At 36.3% G+C, this 27,793-nt stretch overlaps 2 protein-coding genes across 3 annotated transcripts; both read left to right on the forward strand.

The window, feature by feature from the left end:
* Window positions 1-6,904: 6,904 nt before the first annotated feature.
* Window positions 6,905-15,288, forward strand: LOC139947552 (uncharacterized). Of its 2 annotated transcripts, none has more exons than XM_071945493.1 (6): window positions 6,905-6,944; window positions 7,569-7,692; window positions 8,140-8,396; window positions 8,731-8,835; window positions 12,290-12,470; window positions 13,120-15,288. In XM_071945493.1, exons 3-5 carry the CDS (start codon window positions 8,246-8,248, stop codon window positions 12,421-12,423), a joined length of 390 nt encoding a protein of 129 aa, XP_071801594.1. In that variant the 5' UTR covers window positions 6,905-6,944; window positions 7,569-7,692; window positions 8,140-8,245; the 3' UTR covers window positions 12,424-12,470; window positions 13,120-15,288. The 2 variants fall into 2 exon arrangements, with proteins under 2 accessions (XP_071801594.1, XP_071801595.1); XM_071945494.1 differs by lacking the exon at window positions 6,905-6,944 and adding an exon at window positions 7,213-7,316.
* A 2,548-nt stretch (window positions 15,289-17,836) lies between these two features.
* Window positions 17,837-27,147, forward strand: LOC139947550 (uncharacterized). The gene is made up of 5 exons (XM_071945491.1): window positions 17,837-17,942; window positions 22,831-22,962; window positions 23,285-23,374; window positions 24,048-24,308; window positions 26,162-27,147. Exons 1-5 carry the CDS (start codon window positions 17,837-17,839, stop codon window positions 26,443-26,445), a joined length of 873 nt encoding a protein of 290 aa, XP_071801592.1. The 3' UTR covers window positions 26,446-27,147.
* Window positions 27,148-27,793: the final 646 nt, after the last annotated feature.

Raw genomic sequence — 27,793 nt, forward strand, 5'->3', positions numbered from 1 at the left:
ACGTTATATTTCCCCTTCGACATTACCGCTTAATCACGTGAATAGTCGAAGTTAGTTACAAACGTTTGATTGACAAGTGATTTTAAGGTAAAAATTTCCTATTTTTCACCTAAACAACTAACGTGAATTCAAACTGTAAATTACTGGTGCCGACAAAGCGTGAATATTTGGTCGTCAGAGCATCGGCGAATTCCGTTGAAGATTAACTAAATAAAAAGTGGTAAATATAACGTGTTTTTCACCAAAAACATACGTAGTCATCTTACCAGTTTAAATAACGAGATAATTTGGTTTTTCAAATGACTGACTATTACGTTTTCATACACACCAATTATTTTGGTTAAAGACTAACCACAAAACACTGGTCAAAATTACGTGTTTTTCACCAAATACAAACGTAGTCATCTTACCAGTAAAAATTACGAGATGATTTGGTTCCTCAAATAACTGACTATTACGTTGTACAAACACTAGTTACTTTGAGTGAAGACTAACCACAACAACACTGGTCAATATCACGTGTTTGTGACCAAATACGAACGTAGTCATCTCACCAGTTAAAATAACGAGATGATTAAGTTTTTCAAATGACTGAAAATAACGTTGTCAGAGCACTATTTTTTTGGTTGAAGACTAACCACAAAACACTGGTCAAAATTACGTGTTTTCCACCAAATACAAACGAAGTCATCTTACCGGTTTAAATAACGAGATAATTTAGTTTTTTCAAATGACTAAAAATAACGTTGTCAGAGCACTATTTTTTTGGTTGAAGACTAACCACAAAACACTGGTCAAAATTACGTGTTTTCCACCAAATACAAACGTAGTCATCTTACCGGTTTAAATAACGAGGTAATTTAGTTTTTTCAAATGACTAAAAATAACGTTGTCAGAACACTTATTATTTTGGTTGAAGACTAACCACAAAACACTGGTCAAAATTACGTGTTTTTCACCAAATACAAACGTAGTCATCTTACCAGTAAAAATTACGAGATGATTTGGTTCCTCAAATAACTGACTATTACGTTGTACAAACACTAGTTACTTTGAGTGAAGACTAACCACAACAACACTGGTCAATATCACGTGTTTGTGACCAAAAACAAACGTAGTCATCTCACCAGTTAAAATAACGAGATGATTAAGTTTTTCAAATGACTGAAAATAACGTTGTCAAAACACAATTTATTTTGGTTGAAGACTAACCACAAAACACTGGTCAAAATTACGTGTTTTCCACCAAATACAAACGTAGTCATCTTACCGGTTTAAATAACGAGATAATTTAGTTTTTTTCAAATGACTAAAAATAACGTTGTCAGAACACTATTTATTTTGGTTGAAGACTAACCACAAAACACTGGTAAAAATTACGTGTTTTTCACCAAATACAAACGTAGTCATCTCACCAGTTAAATAACGAGATGATTTAGTTTTTTCAAATGACTGAAAATAACGTTGTCAATACACTATTCATTTTGGTTAAAGACTAACCACAAAACACTGTTTAAAATCACGTGTTTTTCACCAAATACAAACGTAGTCATGTCACCGGTTTAAATAACGAGATAATGTAGTTTTTTCAAATGACTAAAAATAACGTTGTCAGAACACTATTCATTTTGGTTGAAGACTAACCACAAAACACTGGTCAAAATTACGTGTTTTCCACCAAATACAAACGTAGTCATCTTACCGGTTTAAATAACGAGATAATTTAGTTTTTTCAAATGACTAAAAATAACGTTGTCAGAACACTATTTACGAGATGATTTGGTTCCTAAAATAATTGACAATTACGTTGTCAAAACATCAATTATTTTGGTTAAATACTAACCACAAAACACTGGTCAAAATTACGTGTTTTTCACCAAATACAAACGTAGTCATCTTACCAGTAAAAATTACGAGATGATTTGGTTCCTCAAATAACTGACTATTACGTTGTACAAACACTAGTTACTTTGAGTGAAGACTAACCACAACAACACTGGTCAATATCACGTGTTTGTGACCAAATACAAACGTAGTCATCTCACCAGTTAAAATAACGAGATGATTAAGTTTTTCAAATGACTGAAAATAACGTTGTCAAAACACAATTTATTTTGGTTGAAGACTAACCACAAAACACTGGTCAAAATTACGTGTTTTCCACCAAATACAAACGTAGTCATCTTACCGGTTTAAATAACGAGATAATTTAGTTTTTTTCAAATGACTAAAAATAACGTTGTCAGAACACTATTTATTTTGGTTGAAGACTAACCACAAAACACTGGTAAAAATTACGTGTTTTTCACCAAATACAAACGTAGTCATCTCACCAGTTAAAATAACGAGATGATTTAGTTTTTTCAAATGACTGAAAATAACGTTGTCAATACACTATTCATTTTGGTTAAAGACTAACCACAAAACACTGTTTAAAATCACGTGTTTTTCACCAAATACAAACGTAGTCATGTCACCGGTTTAAATAACGAGATAATGTAGTTTTTTCAAATGACTAAAAATAACGTTGTCAGAACACTATTTATTTTGGTTGAAGACTAACCACAAAACACTGGTCAAAATTACGTGTTTTCCACCAAATACAAACGTAGTCATCTTACCGGTTTAAATAACGAGATAATTTAGTTTTTTTCAAATGACTAAAAATAACGTTGTCAGAACACTATTTATTTTGGTTGAAGACTAACCACAAAACACTGGTCAAAATTACGCGTTTTCCACCAAATACAAATGTAGTCATCTTACCACTTAAAATGACGAGATGATTTGGTTCCTAAAATAACTGACAATTACGTCGTCAAAACATCAATTATTTTGGTTAAAGACTAACCACAAAACACTGGTCAAAAACACGTGTTTTTCACCAAATACAAACGTAGTCATCTCACCAGTTAAAATAACGAGATAATTTAGTTCCTAAAATAACTGACAATTACGTTGTCAAAACACCAATTATTTTGGATTAAGACTAACCACAAAACACTGGTCAATATTACGTGTTTTCCACCAAATACATACGTAGTCATCTTACCGGTTTAAATAACGAGATGATTTAGTTTTTTCAAATGACTAAAAATAACGTTGTCAAAACACTACTTATTTTGGTTGAAGACTAACCTCAAAACACTGGTCAAAATTACGTGTTTTCCACCAAATACAAACGTAGTCATCTTACCACTTAAAATAACGAGATGATTTGGTTCCTAAAATAACTGACAATTACGTTGTCAATACACTATTTATTTTGGTTGAAGACTAACCACAAAACACTGGTCACAATTACGCGTTTTCCACCAAATACAAGCGTAGTCATCTAACCACTTAAAATAACGAGATGATTTGGTTCCTAAAATAATTGACAATTACGTTGTCAAAACATCAATTATTTTGGTTAAATACTAACCACAAAACACTGGTCAAAATCAAGTGTTTTTCACCAAATACAAACGTAGTCATCTCACCAGTTAAAATAACGAGATAATTTAGTTTTTTTCAAATGACTGAAAATAACGTTGTCAATACACTAATCATTTTGGTTAAAGACTAACCACAAAACACTGGTCAAAATCAGGTGTTTTTCACCAAATACAAACGTAGTCATCTCACCAGTTAAAATAACGAGATAATTTAGTTTTTTCAAATGACTGAAAATAACGTTGTCAATACACTAATCATTTTGGTTAAAGACTAACCACAAAACACTGGTCAAAATCAGGTGTTTTTTACCAAATACAAACGTAGTCATCTCACCAGTTAAAATAACGAGATGATTTAGTTTTTTCAAATGACTGAAAATAACGTTGTCAATACACTATTCATTTTGGTTGAAGACTAGCGACAAAACACTGGTCAATATTACGTGTTTTCCACCAAATACATACGTAGTCATCTTACCGGTTTAAATAACGAGACAATTTAGTTTTTTTCAAATGACTAAAAATAACGTTGTCAGAACACTAATCATTTTGGTTAAAGACTAACCACAAAACACTGGTCAAAATCAGGTGTTTTTTACCAAATACAAACGTAGTCATCTCACCAGTTAAAATAACGAGATGATTTAGTTTTTTCAAATGACTGAAAATAACGTTGTCAATACACTATTCATTTTGGTTGAAGACTAGCGACAAAACACTGGTCAATATTACGTGTTTTCCACCAAATACATACGTAGTCATCTTACCGGTTTAAATAACGAGACAATTTAGTTTTTTTCAAATGACTAAAAATAACGTTGTCAGAACACTATTTATTTTGGTTGAAGACTAACCACAAAACACTGGTCAAAATTACGCGTTTTCCACCAAATACAAACGTAGTCATCTTACCACTTAAAATGATGAGATGATTTGGTTCCTAAAATAACTGACAATTACGTTGTCAATACACTATTTATTTTGGTTGAAGACTAACCACAAAACACTGGTCAAAATTACGCGTTTTCCACCAAATACAAACGTAGTCATCTTACCACTTAAAATAACGAGATGATTTGGTTCCTAAAATAATTGACAATTACGTTGTCAATACACTATTTATTTTGATTGAAGACTAACCACAAAACACTGGTCAAAATTACGCGTTTTCCACCAAATACAAACGTAGTCATCTTACCACTTAAAATAACGAGATGATTTGGTTCCAAAAAGAACTGACAATTACGTTGTCAAACATCAGATATTTTGGTTAAAGACTAACCACAAAACACTGGTCAAAATCACGTGTTTTTCACCAAATACAAACGTAGTCATCTCACCAGTTAAAATAACGGGATGATTTAGTTTTTTCAAATAACTGAAAATAACGTTGTCAATACACTATTTTTGGGGGTTGAAGACTAGCGACAAAACACTGGACAATATTACGTGTTTTCCACCAAATACATACGTAGTCATCTTACCGGTTTAAAAAACGAGATAATTTAGTTCCTAAAATAACTGACAATTACGTTGTCAAAACACCAATTATTTTGGATTAAGACTAACCACAAAACACTGGTCAAAATTACGTGTTTTCCACCAAATACAAACGTAGTCGTCTTATTACTGGTTTAAATAACAAGATGATTTGATCCTCAAAAGAACTAAAAACGACGTTGTAAAAACATCATTTATTTTGGTTGAAGACTACCCACAAAAACTATGGTCAAAATTACGTGTTTTTTTTTACCAAATACGAACGTATAGTCATCTTACAGGTTTAAATAACGAGATGATTCAGTGTTTCAAACAACTGACTATTACGTTGTCAAAACATCACCTATTTTGGTTAAAGAATTACCACAAAAACACTGGTCAAAATTACGTGTTTATGACTAAATACAAACGTAGTCATCTTACCGGTTTAAAGAAAGAGATAATTTTTTTTTTTTAAATACTGACTTTTACGTTGTCAAAGCACCATTTTTTTTGGATGAAGACTAACCACAAAAATTATGGTCAAAGTTACGTGTTTTTCACCAAATACACACGCAGTCAGCTTACCTGTTTGAATAATGAGATGATTTTTGGTTCTTCAAATAACTGACTATTACGTTGTCAGAACACTAATTATTTTTGTTGAAAGACTAACCACAAAAAACTGGTTAAACTGACGTGTTTTTGACTAAATACACACGTAGTCATAGTCATCCGACTGGTAAAAATAACCAGATGTTTTGTTTCGTAATGAGTTTTCTACTACGTCCAGCAACCGAAAGTTCATTGACTGAAACTGGGTTTTTTCTTTACCATTATCTGAATATATAAGACTACGGAATCTTTGGTTATGTAAGGACATAGAACAGACGACTTTATTGAGCGTATTATATGAGGTTGCTATAAGAAACAGACGGATACCGTTATTATCTTAAAAGTAATCAACACGTTTGTAATTAAATTAAACTGTGAATTACTGGGTGTGGCAATACGGGTGCTGACTCCGGCAGCGGACGTTTTTCAGTTAGTCCATTTGGGCAATTTTGCTTATAAAATTCATTGTAACACAAAATTTGAATGATTTTAATTAATATAAGGGCAGAACAAAAGTGAAAAAAGCAATAATCGCCCCTGACTAGCGGCGACTGCAAAATACCCAAGTAAAGCCAATGGATATGACAGCCTATTAACCTACTATTAGAAAAACAAAACTTACGAACTTACTATAGCTTGGCGAGCTAATTACTGTTTAGGACAGAGGGCCTAAACTGTGTGAGAGATAGCCTAATCATTTATTTCTAAGCAGAGCTGGTTTCAGTTTCTCCACAGTTAACTGGTTTTCTGTATCCAGCCGTTCTATCAGAACTATTTAGTTATTTAGGTCCGAGGCTGTAAACAAAATAATAAGTAGTCACCTAACCACCTTGTGTTTTACAAATAATTAATCTGACTTTTAATCTGACGCGTGAAACAACGCCAACGGTAATAGAAAACGGCAAAGGGGCAACACAGACCAGCTATGGACAAAACTGTTATGCATAGGATGGGTTTGCCAGAATTGATTTGGTTTATAGGCAATGTCCCATCTTCCCCAGTGTACCCGCTATTTGGAAATAATTTTCGTTTTCGGGGCATTTGCGCAATTTTTGTAACTATTTTATTTGGTATTGGTTTTTCAGCTAATTTTTTTTTTTTTCAATTCGCCCTCATGCACACATGATTATGACTTCGGTTTTTTTTTATTCATTATTTGTTCGTCATAATATGACCTAATTGTATTATGTAAGTTATAAGTTTGCCTTTGCCGTTTTGCGCCCTCGTGCGATGCACAGCGAGATGATCGTTTTTTTTTTTTTTTTTATTCTCTCCGTACATTTCATGTTTAAAGTTCATTAAAGCAGTAATCTGCTTGTGATCCAACATCTACTACACGTTCCATTGTTTTAGCTCACTGGTTTCGCGGGATCCAGTGACCTTTCACCTCAACGACTGCTTTTCGTCCAACAGGTAAATCAAACTCTTTCAAACTTTCACTTTTAAATCTGTGATTTTGATATATTCCATTTGTATTTATTACTTTAAAATGTACTTAAATTAGCAGCAGTTGCCTCCTGATTACTCTGGGTGTATATTTTGTTAATACTATTTAAGTATATAGAGAGATTTTTGTCTTGGAAATTCAAATTGTAGAGGTTCGTAAAGAACACCGTGTTTTGTGTATAACGTAAGATTTAACGGTTCATGTGTGTCGAGTGCCGTGGTGCGTGGGTGGCAGCGGGCCATGTGGTCATACTGTGCACATGTACATATTATATACATCATGTACATGTACATTTACATGTAGCTATGCCGGGTGTGTTTTTAGTGCATGGAGGAAGGGTTAGTGTGATTTTATTGATCGTTTTATGTTCGTTCACGATACACTTTGTAGGCCTAAATAGTGCGTATGATCACATTATCTTATTGTCTCAGTTAGATGGGATATATTATCCCTTTCAACTCGCCCCCTACGTAAAATGGTTTATGAAAATGGAGATGCATTTTAATGAGATATAGTATTACCTTAAACTGTTTTGTTTTTTTCTCACTTCTTTTCTTTCTGTTTTACTTATTATTCAAATTTTTTCGCAGCGAAAGGATTTTTGCTGGTGGCCAGAGCAAAATTTCAACATCAAAAGACTCATCATTGACCACAAAAAGCTGAACCCGTCGAAATGGAAAAAGTTCCATGTCCGTGTGTTGCATGAGCGGTTCCGTAAGTTTACACTCAAATCATAATGACATTTATTTTGTAATACTTCTGCGTTCGAAGACACATTGAACTGGAATGAATACCAGTACATATCCCCGGTGGTGAGAACTGTGTCCCTGAGCACGACACTTTACTATAATTGCTTCTCTCTGTCCAGGGGTAAATGGACACCTGTGAGGGCAGAGATGGTTCTTGTGGTTGGTTTAGCTTAGTGCACTACATATTTGGCAGCACAGGCTGTATACTCCCCAGGGAGCTAAGATGGTTTAAGGAATGAATATGGCCCAGTGACCAGGGGTACTAATGTTGGAAGCGCTTTGAGACGCGGTGTATAAAGCAATTTATAAAAACCGAACATTATTACTATAATTAATTGGGGCACATTTATTGATTGTCTGTTTGTGTTTGTAGCCGACGTTATACAAAGTATTTTCATCACATTTTTGACAGATACTTACCTGAAGGCTGATAAAGCCGTATCACACTATAACTCTATGTCAGACAAATACGAGTCCGAAGAAGAAAGCAACAAAGATGGGCAGGTCGGGGAGCAAAAATGTCATCAAAGACAATGAATGGTGACAAGCGGGGTAAAGGAATTGATGATGGCGAAGAAGGCCGGGAAGGGGACAATGAGGAGGAGGAGGAGGAGAACATCGAGACACAAGAATCCGACGAGAGAGCATCCCTTCAGAAAGAGGACACATGTAAGTAGTAAACTCCAGTACATTTCACATGTTTGCAACCAATTAACGTTAAGGGTCACATGAATGAAGACAAATAATTTAACATCTAAAAAAAGGATAAAAATAATACAAATTTCATGTCCTGTTTAAATAGAAGAGTAACTCGAGTAATTGTTAAAAATCTGTTTTCGTCCTCGGTCATACAGTTATTAAAACAATTACATGTATGTGTGTGTGTTTCACACTCGTTGTGACCCACGTCATCATTGTCATTCTCGACAAAGTAAGCCATTTGTTTTGTTTGTATATAAAAAAATTCAAATTTCTTAACACTTCATTATTATTTTCTTTGTAGCTGTCGTACTGGTGACCGATGCTGATATGCACAATGCAGACGTGATGGATTCTTCAATCGATGAAGAGCGTTCACCACGTACAAAATGTAGATGTTTTAGTTATGGTGAGTCACATTCTCTATATATAACTCAAATATTTGCTCCGGAAAAAAAGGTTCTTTTTAGTGAGTTTTACAACCCCTTCCATCCTCCCGACCCTTCCTTTTTTTTCAAACCCAACCCCCCCCCCCCCCGCCACACTTTCTTCTGTGAAGATGCATTAAAACATCAAACATTAGGTCTGTTCTAACCATTGCTATGATTATTTAGAAAACGAAGACCTTTGTCTCCCACAAAAACAACATCCAAACAGTCAGGGAATGGTTTATTACCAGAGACCACACCGATAACATGTGATTTCCTTTTCAACCCCCCCCCCCCACCTTTCTCTGCCTATATGTTGCTGTCACGGATTTGGTTTCGAATTTCCTGCTCTAGGGTTATTTCCGCTTTAGTTCTTTCTGGGCAGTGTGTATCTCTTTTCCTCGCACCTTCCCTCAGTTCCAAACCCCACCCCCTACCAACAACTGTTCCACTTTGCCCCCCCCCCCTCCATAATTAAGAACTGTACACATATTAACGCCTCATACGCTCTTTAAAGCCTTGGTTTCCATTACATGATTCTCCATGTACAAGGGAAGAATTTTATAATACTTATTAACCTAAAGCTTTTTGAACGTTTTGAGTGTGTCCCGGTTTTACTATTTTTCTGTGCTTGTCCTCGAATTTGTTTTATATGGGCAATTCCACGTCATGGACATTACGTTTTGAGACATTTTTAGAACTTTGTTGGTCAGTTAAACACACCAAGTAGCTTTGATTTATAGTTTTGTGCTTTATACTAGTATCTTGTGTCCTAGTAAGTCAAATGATACTATGAATTTGGAAAAGTTCAAATTAATTAAGGAGTCAGAGCACAGCTAACGAGCGTCATGGACATTACGAAAAACGGAAGTGGGTTTTGGGTACAACACACTCAATTCCAAAACTCTGTGAAGTTAAAGTTCAAAATTTTTAGAATACCTTTTTATTTGCTATACAGGGAAGTAGTTAACATGAACATTGATAATATTTTTAAGAAAACCTGTCAACTTTCTTGTTACACATCTTAATAGGGCGTCATGGACATTACATTTTGGGTTATTTTTAGCGTCATGGACATTACGTCAAACTTGTAAAATGATGCATCATGCTTTTACCCTGAATTTGTAAACCCATGTGCTGCCTTGCTCTTAATATGGGTTTTAAACTATAATGAATGTCCCTATCTTAATGTTTAACCTCTTCCAAACATTTTTAAGAACCAAACCTCCCCCAGAATCTCACTTAAACCCCGCCCCTCGGTAAGTCCCCTTTTTGCACTTTCCGTCCACATCCAACCAGGCCTTGGAGTAGTTATGATAGACCAGAGATGTAGGTATACATGAAGTAACCTTTTTTTCTAATTATCTTTAACATAATTCCCTTTTATGTGTTTCTCACATGGTAATTGTTCATCTTGAGTAATATACTGAACATCTTGCGTCAACATTTTGTGAAGACAGTAAATGGAAATAAAACATCAAAGGTTTCTGTAATTTTCCAAGTTGATCTGAATACTGCTATGTTCAAGACTGGGTGAACAATTCCCAGAAGATCAGTTAAAATGAGTTGGGAGGACTTCTTTGGAGGAACAGGTCAAACCTAGATGCTTCCTTAGTTTTCCAAATACGAGACAGTCATTGAGGTCATTCTCTACACATTCCACCTGGATTGACATGCAAAACAAGAACGGAGAACAACAAATGAAGGAAAGATTGGCTGCATTGGGCTTTGTTTATCACAATCATGTTTCCATGTTTTGTCACGTTTTCTCTCTATACTTTTTGTGCCTGCTGTACTCAAGTCTTAGCCATTCTGAAATTATGTAAAAATAAAAAATTACTTTATGTATGACGTCTTTGTATCCAAGCTATCCGTAGATGTGTACAAATCTGCATTACGCCTAGGCCTTGAGAAGTCTTCTTTGATGATAAAGTCTGTTTATAATGTCCTACATTCATCTAAACATGTCTCACCAACAGTTCACATACATTTCAATGTCACTTGAATGTTTTTAGGAAAGAACAGTTCCATGAGAAAACTCACCTGAAAATCTCGGATTTGAGCTGTCAGTTTATAGAATCTGTGCACGATGTTGCCACTAAACGCGCTGCTAAAAAAGAGCTTGAAGTAAATTTCTGATGAGGTCTATGACAAATGTTCTCTTTGACTAGTCCAGGTTTACCTACAATAGGTCCAATTGATAAATTGTAGCATTTACCTTCAAAAAGGTAAGTTTCATGTGACATGTAATGTCCATGACGTAATGTCCATGACGCTAAATGTAATGTCCATGACGCTCGTTAGCACAGTTGTAATTAATTTTTTATTAATTTTCTTGCATTATAGGATTAGCCCCTAAAAACTAGCTTTGCGTATGAAGTCTCATAAAAATATCTCTTACTGGCTTTAAAATATAAAACTAAACACCATGCAATGTCATGGACATTACATTTCATAATTGGTAATTAAGGGCTAATTAAAACGAGTGGCAGCACCCTGTGAATAAATTGACAATGAAGTTTCTTTAAAATTGTGAATACTTACCACCAGTTATATGTTTTAAGCCAAGAATAATTGAAATATCATCTAAAATGTAACCAGGAGGGCATTTTAGACAATTGTGCCAAACATTTCCCAAAAATCATGAATTTGGCTCAAAAAAAACTTTTTTAATAAACGATGAAAAACATGGAAAACCAAGGAAAAAAAATGAAACAAACAAAGATTTGAAATCACTGGGTATCACTCTTTCTTGCTACTTTAAATTTAAATCCACAAATTTGACTTCAATTTTTCGGGCCGAGGACACTTTTTGGTGGAATTGCCCATATGATGCACATGTTTATTACCATCAAAACGTTTTTTTTGTTGTCACAATGTTCTCATCTCCTGGTCTGTTGGCGCAGGCCTACATGTATGATTTCGCTTTTCCCCTTACACACATTATTGATCTAAAAATGCCATCATTACCACTGGAGCTGCCACATGTGGGAAGGGCATTGCACTTTTATAGCAGCAAAGCATTATGGGAAAACGGCATTTTTCATGTTATGCTAAATTATTTAGCAGCCATATGGTAAGAAATCATCCTTTGATAAGATACACTGCTGTCCTGATTACGTTTTTTTTCAATATATGTACTGAGCGTGAACCTTTAAGTGAATATTTCAACAATGAAGAAGATCTAGATATCAACTACACAAAATCCAGGGACGATTTGTTTTGTAACCCTGAATGAAGGACAAACCGGGTTTTGTCTTCGTTTCAACACCAGCATTACACTACTACTGCTATATATGTGTTGTAGTGTTATAAGGCTCGCAACTGCCAATTTTGGCGCTTTTGTAATAATCTAGTCAACAACTAATCAACACCATGAATCAAACGGTAATAAACGTTTTCCTTTCTCTTATTGCTTGCCTAATTTTCTTTAAGAAACAATATCTAGTGGTGAAGGCTGCTGGAGAAAAGGAGGCAAGGCCAGTACTAAGGAAAATGTTAGAGGCAGTGGCATCGGTACCAGTACTGGCAATGCTTTCAAAGTGTGGCCAGGAAAGGAAAAAGTGTGATGCCAAGACATCCTTGCAGGATCTCACTCTATATACGATCATTATCAGTAAGTAAACACTTGACTTATTAATTTTACTAACTTAAAAAACCGTATTAACGAAATATTTACTGCCTTGTGGAGTCTATAACAAAGGGACAGTTAAGTACATTTGGTCTCTTATGTGGGTTTTCTTTCTTTTCACCCTTTTTTTTAAAGGGGGGCTCCATTGTTCTATGATTGTTCTAAAAACTCCAGCCATCCGGCCCCACATTTTTTCAACCCTATTGTTACAACCCTATTGTTACGCCAAACTTTCGATGGTCCTGTTCACCGAAGGACTGCTTCAGGGAGAAAAAAATGAAAACTAGCAGCATAATTATTATGTGCTACTTTTTTTCAATAGTACTTCAGTGTCCTTATTTGCCAAATAATATCAACTTTATTTTTATGTATCTTAATCAAATTCATACACAAGGCCTGCCTCATTTTCTATTTTTTTTTTCATAATTTTTTTCCCAAGTTCTTGCCATTTACTTTTTAATTTTGTGAAGCTTGTTTTTTTAGAGCCACATGTGAAACAAATCAATTCTGGATTTCAGAATGGAAAAAAACAATTCATGTTTTGTTTACTAGTGTGACAAAATGTTGATTGTTAACCAACATGAAATAAATTAACAGGCATAATGATGTTTTGTTTTTTTCTCCATATTTCCAGGGGCATCAAGAGCTAATAGAGAAAGACCTATCCAACAGGCAGAGTTAGACTCCAACCTTGTTAATATACTTAAAGCTTATCCTAAGCGAAAAGTTGTCAAACTTCATCCAGTATTGAGTGTACCACAAAGAGAGGACACCAGTGAAGAGGAAACATAAGATGTATAGCTTAAGCACTCTCTCCTGCTTCTTAGAAAAAAAAAGAATGAAAGAAATTGATCATTCCTGAATTAAGGTACTCATTTTGCAAGCTGTCCACGGAATACTTGACAAAACAAATGTCAAGCAAAGCATTTTAGCTGTACAGGGCAAGTCAAAATGAAGTTAACTGAGATTTATGATTTAAAAACAAAACAACAACTGACACTCAAAACCCCAGTGAAGCTCATATTGAACAAGCATTTTCTGCTTATCTAAAAAAAGAATGAAACAAATTGATAAATTGTAAGAGAAGTTATGCTTAGCTGTTTACTGAAAACACTCATGTTTGTAGATGTACATGGAATATTAACACTTGACTCAATCTAAACATCTGAGTAAGTAGGTTTTCTTTTAAAGGCACTGGACACCTTTGGTAATTGTCAAAGACCAGTCTTCTCACTTGGTGTATCTCAACATATGCTTAAAATAACAAACCTGTGAAAATTTGAACTCAATTGGTCGTCGAAGTTGCGAGAGAATAATGGAAGAAAATTTGTGTGCTTTCAGATGCTTGAATTCGAGACCTCAGCTGAGGTCTCGAATTCAATTCAAATATTTTAGTGAGAAATTACTTTCTCAAAAACTACATTACTTCTGAGAGAGCCGTTTCCCACAATGTTTTATACTATCAACAGCTCTCCATTGCTTGTTACCAAGTAAGTTTTGTATGCTAACAATGACTTTGAGTAATGCCCCAAAATTGTTATAAAAACTTACTTGATGTAGAGCAATGGAGAGCTATTGATAGTATAACACATGTTGAGAAACGGCTCCTTCTGAAGTAACATAGTTTTTGAGAAAAAAAATAATTTGTCACTGAAATATTATTTTAACTGAACTTGAGGTCTCGAATTCATAAGGCGTCTGAAAACACACAACTTGTGCGACAAGTGTGTTTTTTCTTTTTCTCGCAAGTTCGACGACCAATTGAGTCCAAATACACAGGTTTGTTATTTTATGCATAAGTGGGAAGACTGTTGTTTGACAATGAATTTCCAAAGGTGTCCAGTGCTTTTAAGTGGAAAAATATTCAGGGAAAGTCATCAAGTTTGGAAATGAACATATATGCAGGGAAATGTTGGTGAGGAATGTACAATTCTGGTAATTATTTTCATTGTTGTGAAGTTTGGATGCTGATGTCATTATCCCTTGAAATGTGTATTGGAATGGATAATTTTATTTTTAATTATTAAACTTGTTAAAGTTGGTGGGATACTTAGGAATAACTTTTCATTGAGACTGAATAGTTTTGCATCTCGTTACAGTTATGGTTATGTGTTAACTTTTGTTGTGAACAATTAAAGTGTGAAACAAATTAAAGGTTTTGCATACGTTTTGTAATGTTGATCTGTAAGTTACTAATGTAAATTTATTTTTAAATAATGGTGCTCTATATTCTAAACCCGTATTCTATAACTGGTGAAGAAAGTGATTACATGTATTAGAGCGAAAACGGGGATTTCTAATGCCGAATAATAACGTTGTTATTAGGTGTTCAACAATTGGTTTCTTTAACCGGCTGAAACAGTAATTATTAGGTTTGGTTAAGGCTGTTTATAACGGGTCAAGAACGTGATTATTCGGTATAAAAAAAGTGGTTTCTAGAACCGGTTAAGAACGTGAACACCAAGCGTGCGAAAAGGGGTCTCTGTAAAGGATTAAGAACGTTATTATTAGGTGTGGAAAAAGGGGTTTCTACAACCAGCTTAGAACGCGATTATTAGGTGTGCAAAAAGGGGTTTCTACAACCAGCTTAGAACGCGATTATTAGGTGTGCAAAAAGGGGTTTCTACAACCAGCTTAGAACGCAATTATTAGGTGTGCAAAAAGGGGTTTCTGTAAAGGGTTAAACACGTGATTATTAGGTGTGAAAAAAGGGGTTTCTACAATCAGTTAAGAACGTTATTATTAGGTGTGCAAAAAGGGGTTTCTACAACCAGTTAAGAACGTGATTATGAAAGTGAAATTCACGTGGCATTCACGTGCAGGGTATGACGTGATTATTTAGCAAAAACGCATTAACGCCTCCGAAGAGATTTTCACGTGTTTTAAGAACGTGATTTACTGGGCGTGCACAAAAGGGGTTTCTACAACCAGTTATGAACGTGATTATCAGGTATGCAAAAAGGGAGTTCATATGTCGGGATAATGACGTTTTCATTAAATGAGAAAAAAAACAGTTCTTTTATAACAGAATAAGAACGTGATTATCAGGTGTCCAAAACACGTTGATGAACAACCGGCAAATAACGTTATTATAATAAGGAAATGTCCAGTGTATTAACTCGAGGCCTCCAACGAGATTATCCCGTGCTTTGAAAAACGTTATCTATATAGCTGACCATAACGTGACCTTTAAGTGTAAAACAAACTTGAATCAACAACGGATAAAACACGTGAATATAACGCAGGGTAATCGCGATTCAATTACGGGTATTTTACGTTATTTTCTGGTTTGGAATGCGCGTTTTTTAGGATTGGACTGGTAACGTTATTATGGAAGTGAAATTCACGTGACATTCACGTTTAGGGTATAACGTGAATATTTAGCAAAAACGCATTAACGCCTCCGAGGAGATTTTCACGTTTTTCAAGAACGTGATTCGCACCAAACCTTTTCTCGAATTTCACGTGTTTTTCACGTGTTTTTAACGTTCCTTTGTTTACTGGGTGGTAACGACTGATGGGGAGAGGTTGATAGAATAAAACATTCTGAGAAACGGCTCCCTCTGAAGGGGAGTAGTTTTCGAGAAAGAAATATTTTTCGACGAATTTAATTTCGTGACCTCAAGTTTAGAATTTGAGGTCGCGAAATCAACTCTGAAAGAACACAGCTTCGTGTGACAAGGGTGGCTTTTCTTTCATAGTTATCTCGCAACACTGACCACAAATTGAGCTCAAATCTTCACAGGTTTGATATTTCATGTTGAGAGACAGCACGTGAGAAGCCTGGTCTTTGACAATTACCAATAGTGACCTCTGGCTTTAACGAATTATTTTAGGGGGGAAATTGCGCAAAAATAATACAATAAGAGCACCATGTACACGTACAGTCTTGACCCAGACAGCTTGCTGGCCTGTAATTAAAAAAAGGTATATTGTAGAAAAAGTCCAAGGGCAGACCAGTATATTCTAATTCCATTATACGTCCAGACAGCTATGACAAAACACAATTAATTGGTTAGTCATCCGTAGCTGTTATGTTTCTATGACAACAACACGTTGAAATCAACACTGCATCGAAACTTTTTAGGCGAAACAGGCATTTTGTTTATGTTTTGATGATTTTGTTGAGGTCTTCCTTGTGTGAGATGACACCAAACGATACAGATGTAGGTGTGGTAGTCGGTTCAAGGTTGTCATGAAAGCTTTTGGATCGCTTCATGTGGATTGCAATGAACAAAACGTAATTATTATTTCTTTTAACACGTGTAACGTGCTTGAGTTTAAACGTTTACACACCATAACACAACTATAAATTAGAGCACTCACTAATGTTGATTGGTTGTGACACAATAGTAAAAACAGACATTTTCTAGGCATAAACATAATAAATTTTGTCAATAATCTATCCAAACACCCGCGTAGAGTAAAGTATGTAATCTCTTTGTAACTGTGATACTACCTTGACCTTAATTTGCGGTGAAATCAAGAACGCGTTATTGCTCTCTGGCATCATATAATTATGTTGACGCTTTGTTTGAAATATCTGGATGAGTAAACATCGCAATGAGTTTGGTCGCCGTTTCAAAACAGCAATACTATGCTGTGTATTCGGTCTGTTTGATTTGCAGGCCTATGCATTTAACAAAAAAGTATGCATTGTTAAAGGCACGGGCACTATCGGTTACTGTCGCAGACCAATATTTTCACTTGGTGTATCTCAACATATGTCAATAATAACAAACCTGTAAACAAATTGATCTCATTTCGTTTGGTCTTCGAAGTTGGACGTAATAATGGAAGAAAAAACACCATTGTCACTCAAACTTGTGTGCTTTCACTGCTCAAAATTTGATATTAGTTCTCCAAATTCGTGGAAGTTGCTCATTTCTCGAAAACTACGTGAATTCAAAGGGAACCGCTTCTCACAATGTTGTATTCAATCAACAGCTCTCCATTACTTGTTACCAAGTGGGTTTTTTTTGCTGCGAATTATTTTGAATAATTACCAATATTGTCCATTATGCCTTTATTACCAGCCGCTGCATACTGAGCTTGTATTAAGCGCCTGGAGAGGTGGCATCTTGTTTTTGATGGTAGGCATTATGTTCCATCCAGCAAACACAATCACACACTTTACCATAAAGCAGTGCCAGTCTGGTGAGTGACGCCATTTTTTTCTATGCACGCACTAGGATTGGTGCAACCACCATCAGTAAGGTGACACCGTTGGCAGATTGAGTATGTTGGTGACGTCACCATCATAGCAATTGATCAGCTTGCACGAAACAAGTCTAGTTTCAAACTATTGGGTAAAAAGAAGCTGCGATAGAAATATTATATGGTTTGCAAAGATGGCTCACGGCGAAGGAATGTTGCTGGAGAAAAACCTAGTGATATTTCTATTTGGAATCCTCGTGTGGTTTTGCCCGCTATCCTGCTTGTGCCTCGATCTTACAGGTAAGTATTTCACAACTTACTGAACACGTTTCAGTGTGTGCTCTTACTAGACGAAATACAATTATTTACCTATAGTTTTATCTACACGTTGATGTGTACACAGTTGGTGAATGTTTAATTAGTGGTTAAAGCCATTGGACCCTTTCGGTACAGAAAAAAAAAAAAAGTTCACAGATTTACAAATAATTTACAGGGTTTACAGAAGGTAATGGTGAAAGACTTCTCTTGAAATATTAGTCCATGAAATGCTTTACTTTTTGAGAAAACGGTAAAACAATATAAATTCTCGTTAACGAGAATTACGGATTTGTTATAAACACATGTCATGACACGGCGAAACGCGCGAAAACAGGAGTGGGTTTTCCCGTTATTTTCTCCCGACTCCGATGTCCGATTGAGCCTAAATTTCCACAGGATTGTTATTTTATATATAAGTTGTGATACACGAAGTGTGGGACTTGGACAATACTGTTTACCGAAAGTGTATAATGGCTTTAACCAAAAATTGTAATTACGCCACATTCATGACAACATTTACGACTTGGCACTAAGTTAAAGGCAGTGGACACTATTGGTAACTACTCAAAATAATTATCAGCATGAAACCTTACTTGGTAACGAGTAATGGGGTGAGGTTGATGATATAAAATATTGTGAGAAACGGCTCCCTCTGAAGTGCCATATTTTTCGAGAAAGAAGTAATTTTCCACGAATTTGATTTCGAGACCTCAGAACTTGAGGTCTCGAAATCAACCATCTAAACGCACACAACTTCGTGTGACAAAGGTGTTTTTTTTTTCTCCATTATTATCTCTCAAGTTCGATGACCGATTGAGCTCAAATTTTCACAGGTTTGTTATTTTATGCATATGTTGAGATACACCAACTGTGAAGGCTAGTCTTTGACAATTACCAATAGTGTCCACTGCCTTTAAGTGTGTTTTTGATAATAATTATTTTGGGCACAAATCATAAATTTGTTCGTGATTTTTGCTTCACGGGCAGTTTACATCTACAGTGAAAATAGGCTTGGTTAAAAAAAAAAGTGTCCCTCAGCAGTCGCAGTGACACACATTATATAGACAGAAGGGCCGATTTATTTGGTTGTAACCAATTTTTTTGTTTAACTCGTTCTTTCCACAAGCGATCAAAATAAAGATACGTGTGCAAAACACATTGCTGTTGACAATCACAGCAGTTGGGTGAATTATTGCCTACAACACTTGTATATATAGGTTTGAGGTGCGACTAGTCGAGTAGTTAAATTCACTAGTCACCCATTCGCAACATAATTAATATAGCCTTTGCGGCACATAGCGGCACAAATCTTGAGAATCTGTATTTGATCTCGACAAGTGTCGTAGTTAGGTTTGAGGTGCGACTAGTCGAGTCATGATGGGTACTTGCTTAATGAAAAAGATTCAGTGCTCTGCAGAAGCATTGAATCCTGCGCTTACGTCAAGCGAAATGGACTGCTTATAGCAGGGATTTCTTTTGTTTGTGTGCTTCCAAGCTCGCACATTATTTTCCAAGCATGCACATCACAGTAAGCGGAAAATGGTGATCGTATGCGCAGACTTTGGTGGTCATGAGAACCATGTAATTTTGCCCAGTGAGTAGGTTTGGTAAGGCCTACACTTCAAACATGTAAAGTCAAAAAAGATTGTTAGTACATGAGGGGAAATCTTGTGAAACTGGTCCAATTTGACTCTGCTTCACTGCGTAAGCAAAGAGTTGACACATCAGAAGCGCGGATATTATCGCTTACATAAAGCATATTTCACAGCTTAGCAGGGATATTTTTGCTTGTGCGCGGGGAAACTTATCATATGTAATCTTTGCTTTGAACAAATTGCACAGATATTTCAGCGCCTGCACAGTAAGCGAAGAATGGTTGTTGTATAATAAATGGGCAGAGTTTGGTTGAAGCAGACAGAGCCATAAAACTGGGCCGTGTTCTATAAGGGATATTATAGCTTGACATTTTATTACAGTTTTGGTCTCTGCGACGTACACATACAAATACAGAGTTAGATACAGACATTACGGTGCAGAAATCGTGCAATTGAAATGTCTCACAAGAGCGCCCCCTATCGGCAGGAGTAGGAAAATAAAGGAGTATCCTACAAATTAATCATGTGTTTTTAAACACGTAAAATAATATCAAATGGAAGCTTTAGGATGTTTAGCTTAATTCCTATCATAAAACATATTAAAATTATTTATTAATTAACCACCAGTGACCCTCATTTGCATATTAATTAGGAAATCTTTGCAGCATCATATCTCAAGAACTTCACGGCCGACTTTTCAACTGTTTGTTCTTAAAGACGCCTTGTGGGTAGGAGATTAATTTGAAAAAAAACTGTGACCTCAAGTTGACCTCTACTTCCGCGTCAACCGGAAGTGTCACCATATCTCAAGAACTATACAGCAGATTTTCAAAATATTTTCAGTTATAAACTCCTTAGGCATAAAATATTAACTTTAAAAAACCGTGACCTCAAGTTGACCCCTACTTCCTGGTCAACCGGAAGTGGGACCATATCTCAAGAACTATACAACAGATTATCAATTTTTGTTCAGTTATAGACTCCTTGGGCATTCCAGATTAGTTTGAAACAACTTTGACCCCATGTTGATCTTTACCTCTGGGTCAACCGGAAGTGAGCCCATATCTAAAAAAGTACAAAGCTAATGTTCAAACTTCAGTTATAGACTCTAAGGCAATAAATATTAGCTTTGGAAAACTGTGACCCCAAGTTGATCTCTACTTCTGGGTCAACCGGAAGTGGGACTATATATCAAGATCTACACAACCGATTTTATAGACTCCTTAGCATTGCAAATTAATCTTTGGTAGCTGTGGGCCCATGTTGACCTTTACTTACGGGTCACCCGGGAAGTTAGACCTTATAACAAGAGCTACACAACTTTTTTGAAACCTTTTTTTCAGTTATATATTCCTTGGGCAATGAAACACACAATCCAAGCAAAACAACACGGAACAGCTTCGTGTTTGTTCACAAACACTTAATGTCTAGTTGTCTTTAGTTTGTCTGGAATAACAAAGACCATGGATTAAATCTCAAATCATGTGTAAAGTGTAGTGTCAGTGTAACTTAGTCAACGTGTGAAAAAAAATAAAATAGATACAAACAACGACCAATTAAGAGCACATTAAATGAAAGTGGGGGATGTCTTGAATTAAAAAACATGTTACACATGGGTAAGACAAGACAAGTGACATCATTTCCTAGAACAAGGTTACTGGTCAGTACTGGTCATTCTGGGAACCATGAGGTCATAGCCTTAGAATGTGTGTATAGATAAAGTGTGCTACTATCATGACTATTTAATAAATGTGAGTGTTCCTTGAAATTACAAGTACAGACTCAGACGTTGTATATTGAGGGATGAGCATAAACAGTTGTGTGCTACAACTGAGGGCAGATATTTGTCAGGTTACAGTTGTACATTGGGATGCTCCCTTCCGATTTGTGTGCACGTTTGCCCAGTTTGATAACAATACGTGCGCCCATAGCCTCATGTTGTGTAATAATTATGACGTCATGCATAAGTATTAAGAGATGCGTATTGGGAGAGATGCGACATGGAGGGACCAGTTTAATTTGGTCACAATGTTGCTGGGCGGCATTTTGTCTCCAAATGCAGCACAACCGAAAGAGCAGCGCCGTTTCCGCCCATGCGTTTCTTGGGGAACAAAATTGCTTTTAAACATTGACGCAGGCATGGTAGACCAAAGTTGGTGTAGAACTTCTTAAAGACCAAGTACACTATTGCTAATTGTCAAAGACCAGTCTTCTCACTTTGTTTATCTCTCCCCATTACTCGTTACCAAGTTAGGTTTTATGTTAATAATTATTCTGAGTAATTACCAATAGTGTCCACTGCCTTTAAAGATTGCATACTGTTGGTAATTTTCAAAGACAAGTCTTTTAACTTTGTGTATCCCAACTTATGCATAAAATAACAAACCTGTGCAAATTTAAGTTCAATTGGTCGTCGCAGTTGCGAGAGAATAATGGAAGAAAAATCGCCCTTGTAGTTTAAGTTGTGTGCTTTCAGATGCTTGATTTCGATACCTCAAAATATAATTCTGAGGTATCCAAACAATGCCTATGTGCGGATACACTAAGTGAGAAGACTTGTCTTTGACGATTACCAAACGTGTACCTACTCTTTAAATGATATTGAATGTGTTATTGTGTTATTTTACGCAAGTTAGGACTACAATAATACTACTACTATTGGTACAGCGCTCATGTCTGTCACTCGTTGATTCTCAAGGCGTTTCAACATCCAATGTCCTTGCATTAATAAGTTGGACTTAATTTAAAGTATGAGACCCACTCTTTTTACAAAGCACCATGAAATGGTTAACACGTTGCTAAGGCGCATGGTGCAGCCAATCAAGCCAATAACACCGGAGGGAAACCATTTTCTTTTCGTTGAGTGTACTGGGGTCGATTTCACAAAGAGTTAGGACTAGTCCTAACTTAGGACTAGTCCTAGGAGATACACAAATTGCATGGATAGTCCTAAGTTAGGACGAGTAACTGGTCCTAACTCGAGATAAGACTAGTCCTAACTCTTTGTGAAATCCACCCCTATGCTCCTTATTACGTAAGTAACACAACATGTGGTGGGAACAACAGCTACATGTTCTATCCGAAGGACTTAGCAATCATGGTAAAGTGTCACTCATGGGACTCACACCTATACCATCGTTGATCAGAAACGCAAGAGTATGAGCCCGGTGCTCTTGGCACGGCATAAAGCTATGATTGCTGTAACCCAACAACACAATGTATTTGCAATTAACTTTTGAATGTGATTGGATGAATTGTTTGTGGCACACTTTCAGCTTTGAATCTTAAGGGAATGCAGGTCAACCAGGTCTCGACTCTTCAAGGATACGGGGTTCGTCTTACGGCAGATCTAGCGATAGACAGCGATCTAAGAACAAGGGCATATGATTTAAGTTGCAGTCACACAGGTAAGTGTATCATGATTATATATTTTCCAGTGAGTTTTCCCAGCACTGTTTATTTAGAAAGTCCTTAAAATATAACGTATTTCTCCGTTGTAATTGTCAACTTTACATGGTAGAATGGTGCCCCTTTTTTGTAAGTGTGTTACCATGGCATGATGATTCACTCTACACAATCAGCTCAGTGACCGACATCACTCAAGCATCATTTCAATTTATGGACATCGAAAGATCATTATTTTTTTTTTAACAAACAAAACTTCTGAATGCATCTCAAAATATTTAAGAGCAATAGGAGACGAATAACAATCAATGTATTCCCTTTTAGCGGAAGACCCGCATCCCTGGTGGAAGGTGGACCTGGGAGCAAACCACTGCCTCGGTCGTATCACCCTTGTCAATAGAGGAGATTGCTGTAGTAAGTGCATTATTATGTGTTATTTTATAATACTAGATTGAGGACTGAACTTGTACTAAAATTGATGTGGTATTTGATGATAGTCTATGACACACGTTGAATGCTTCGAGGCCCTGTTTTGTGGTATCGACAGGTGAATAATGATGGCACACCATTGGGAGCAAACACAAAACCGTAAAACATTTCGGACCGGATTTTTTTATTTTTTTTTTAAATTGTGCAGGTACCCCTCCCCCCCTGAATGTTCACTGGCGTGTCACGTGATAGTGGTCACATGCATCGTAAAATTTATATTATTAACTATTTTAAGGTAGCCATCTTTGGTTTGTGGTTTTAGCATGCCATTTGCATCATGATATGACATGTACAATTATTTTTTTTTCACAAACGAAATTAAACAATGATTTCATCTCCCCGACGGTTGCCTACTATGTCACGTAAAAGCGAGTATAATTATAGGAAAACGAATGTTCGACCCAAATGGAGCACAGCAATAAGGCTAACAAATGAATGGAAAATTTTTAAACAGACAATTTAATTTCGTAACAGTTTCTGTATATTCTACACAAACAAAATCCTTCATCCAATTCATTTTCGAAATCTTTGTATCAAAGTTTTATAGAGGTTGTATTTTGTTTTTGAGTAACTATGCGTCAATTCATTTTACTGACAGATGAGCGTTTGACAGGTGCCATCGTCAGAGCAGGCACAGGTAGCGGAATTTTAAATAATGCCGCATGTGGATTACCAGTGACAACCGACCAAGCATCGATCCCTGGGGCACACATACAGTTTGTATGCGACCCTCCCGTGATGGCCCGATACGTCAGTGTGGACAACGAAAACTGCTTGAGTGGACCAGGCAACAACGTATTAACTCTGTGCGAAGTGATGGTAGAAGAGTACCCGAGGGAAGACTGCTCTTATATGGCAATTAATGAATCACGTAAGTTAATATTTTTATTGTTATGTTATGTTGCGGGAGTACTATTGGACTACTACTAATAATACTTCTTAGTATGGTACATAATGACTTCAAATACAACGCCCATATCCGTCACTCAGTGACGGTCGAGGCGCTATACAACACCCGATGTTCCTGTAAAGACTTCATTTGAAGTTTGATACGTTCTCTATTTGTATAGCACCATTGGTTGCAAGGTGCTAAGACGCAGTATGCAGCCGCTCAAACCAAGGACACTTGCTGGTAAAGTGTACTTGGCTCATTCACACTCAGAAAAATATTTACACAAGTTGTGTAAAAAAAACCATGTTTTAGAGGCAGGGGGTGAACCTGCTAACAGTTAGGTAAACTTTTACCAGTTCGTTGCAGGGTAAAACTTACACAACAAATACTTACAAACTTACTTCGTTTAGGAGTAAACATATTTACCTAAATTTTAAGTAAACGCTAGATATGTAAAATATTACACATTGATTGTGTAAACCTTACACTTTTATGACATGTAAAACTATTCCGCGTTACCCTTTGTATGGGTTAAAACTTTAATTTACCTTATAGCTGTGTAATTATTATTATTTTACTGTTTGTTTAGGTAAAATGTTTACTTGGATTGTGTGTAGTCGTACTCAATTACATATTTTTACCGTTGTACCCTTTTCCCGTCTGAACGTTTGAGTGAGGCCTTACTGCCTGTTTGTGCTCGTCGAGCAAAAGTTACAAGCATGGGGATTTTGCTCCTTGATGGACGTAATGAAAGGTGAGTTTCTCAAAAACAATTGCGATCTGCAGTCATATACACAGATTGATGTGTGTCGTATTATTATTTGTTAGTTTTTACAACCATTTTGGCCTACATTTTTGTCATAAACGTGAAGATGTCTGCAGCGCTATAAAGTGGGCATGTGTTGTAACGTGTTGCAACATGTTGTTTTGTTATAGCAGCACTATAGCGCTGAAGACATCTTCAAGTTCATGGCAAACATGTAGGTCAGAAAGGTTGTAAAAACTAACAAATAATAATACGACACACATCAGTAGATATGACTGTAGATCGTAACAACTTTTGAGAAACTCACCTTTTAATATACGTCCACCCAGGAGCAAAAATCTCCATTCTTGTTACTTTTGCTCGACGAGCACGAACGACATGACTGCATGGACTGAGACGTTAGCAACTTGTCACGCAGACGCGCGTGCGCACACGAGGGGAAAAACAAAAAACATAACTTGCATGTAAACACCGGATTCTTTTCACAGTTCCTAGTAAGACCTACCAATGCCATGTAAAGTTTCTCTTTACTTCGGTAAATCTTACATAACTTTGGTTAACTGCAATACTTACTCTCAAAACATGTATATATTTTTTTACACTACAAATCAGTACATATTTTGGCCGTGTTTTACTTAATTTAGGTAGTTTCTTACACAACTTTTTTTACATAACATCTTTTTACCATTTGTTTTCTGAGTGCACATGAGTTTCGCAACACACGTGGTGAGAACAACGGCTTCATGTTTTACCCGAAGGAAGAAGCAATCGTGGTCAAGTGTCTTGGTTAGGACACATGACTGTGTCACCGCCGGGACTAACACACACTATGTTGTTTAGAAACACAATATTATATTGAGTCCGGTGCTCTTAACCGCTATAGGCCTTGTCACGACAAAAGTCGTTTGCTTACTGCGACCAGACAACGTACTTATGAAAAGAATCTGTAAAGACAACTATCATTAAAAAAAAAAAAAAACATTGCTGGCAATTTAATGTTTTACTTTAATTTGCTTGCATTTTCTTCTGACCTTCTTTTCAGGTTTGCCTTCATCTTCATCAACTTTGGACACGTCATTCGCCATTGCTGGTATGACGTCCTCACTGCTTCTCGAAGGGAAATGTATTGTCGGCCCACGCGCTCTGTCGGTCCTTCACATGACGTCACTCATACGCTGTTTCCAGCGTTGTTTAAACATGAAAGACGAGTGTTTGTCTTTCGACTACGTTAAAACTTCTGGTCAATGCAGGCTCTACGATGTTAAGCCTGGAGACTTGATTGTAGATGACCAGCCAGGTTGCAAAGTGTACGTGGTGGTCAGTTCGTGGCTGAAATAGAAATTATTTACAGGTTGAAACTTTTGTCGGGTCAACTGGGTAGAATTTTTTTGACACTCGTTTTATCATACCATTATGATGCCATTATTAAAAACTACAACACAGCAGAGCTGCCATAGTAAGCTGCCGATCGCACGAAAGACAAGTTATGACTAACATAAACCGATGTTAGGGGTGGGGACATTAATGCAAGTGTATGCATTTGACCACACTGCCTACTTGGTTTGATATTGGAATGCAAGGGGGGATCATGTTGGATGGGGGCTTACTGGGAAGAGAAGCGAAACGGCTGGTTGGTTGAGGGGTCGGAGGGGTTGATTAGCCCAATAAAAAACAAAACATTCGTTTAGATAACTAAAGTTTTAACGCCAATTCAGTCTAGCGCCCTCTTGAGGTCGCTCTTGGTTCACTTCATGTTATGACTTCTCTGTAATAGTTAGGGAGTATTCCTATTCTGTTGGCAGTATTAAAAGCCGTAGTTTCTCATGAAAACGAGTTATACTTTGATCGTGTCTGTTTAGACATCCAACTACTTCTCTCCTAGTGGCGTAATAACTGTAGTTTTGGAAAAAGCTATTAAACTTGTTTATACTTCCGCTGTTCTAGCTCATTCAATTGGAATCAGTGTTTTTCTCCCTATAATAAGTCTAGATTAATATAACAATCCATAATACTCTGAACCATACGTCAAATAATTTGCAATTCTTTATAGCACATGCAATAGACTGTGCAAGTCTCGCGCGGATTTGAACTTCCGGGACCATTGTGGTCCCAACCTTATGGAGTTTTAAGTTGGGGAGATTTTGTTTTGTCCATTACTTTAGTTTAATGTAGTTTATGACCATAAAAATGACACATGTTGTTAAAAATGTAATACTAATTAACATCATATATAAAAGTAAAAATAAAGTCAACATAATAACGAAGAAAAACCGATATTTAAACTTGACCTCAGGTCAGGTTACTTGGTAAAAATTAAGAATTTCTGCCCATCTCCGATCACGAAACTTACGCAGACGCTTGTTTTGGTCACGCGGGTTGAAAAGCTTTTTCATTAGTCGTTTAGGCGTCGGCTTCCTCTTTAAACTGCGTCACGCGTTTATCTAACGCCCTTGCGACCATCGTGCGTCCGCGTATAAACCAGCTTTTAGCAGTTTCACATTCGGGCGTAGATTTACAAAAGGGGTTTCAAAAAATTTAAGATCAAACAAACATCCTTGTCCCAGAGTTTTACTTTTGTCCATACATAGACTTTAACCGATAATTGTGTGTTTGTTTAAAAAGCTAAAACTAATTTAAACAAGCTCTATAGGGTTTTTTTGTTGTTCAGATTCAGCATTAAGAATAA

Source organism: Asterias amurensis, chromosome 14 (genome assembly GCF_032118995.1).
Source record: "Asterias amurensis chromosome 14, ASM3211899v1".
Lineage (NCBI taxonomy): Eukaryota > Metazoa > Echinodermata > Asteroidea > Forcipulatida > Asteriidae > Asterias > Asterias amurensis.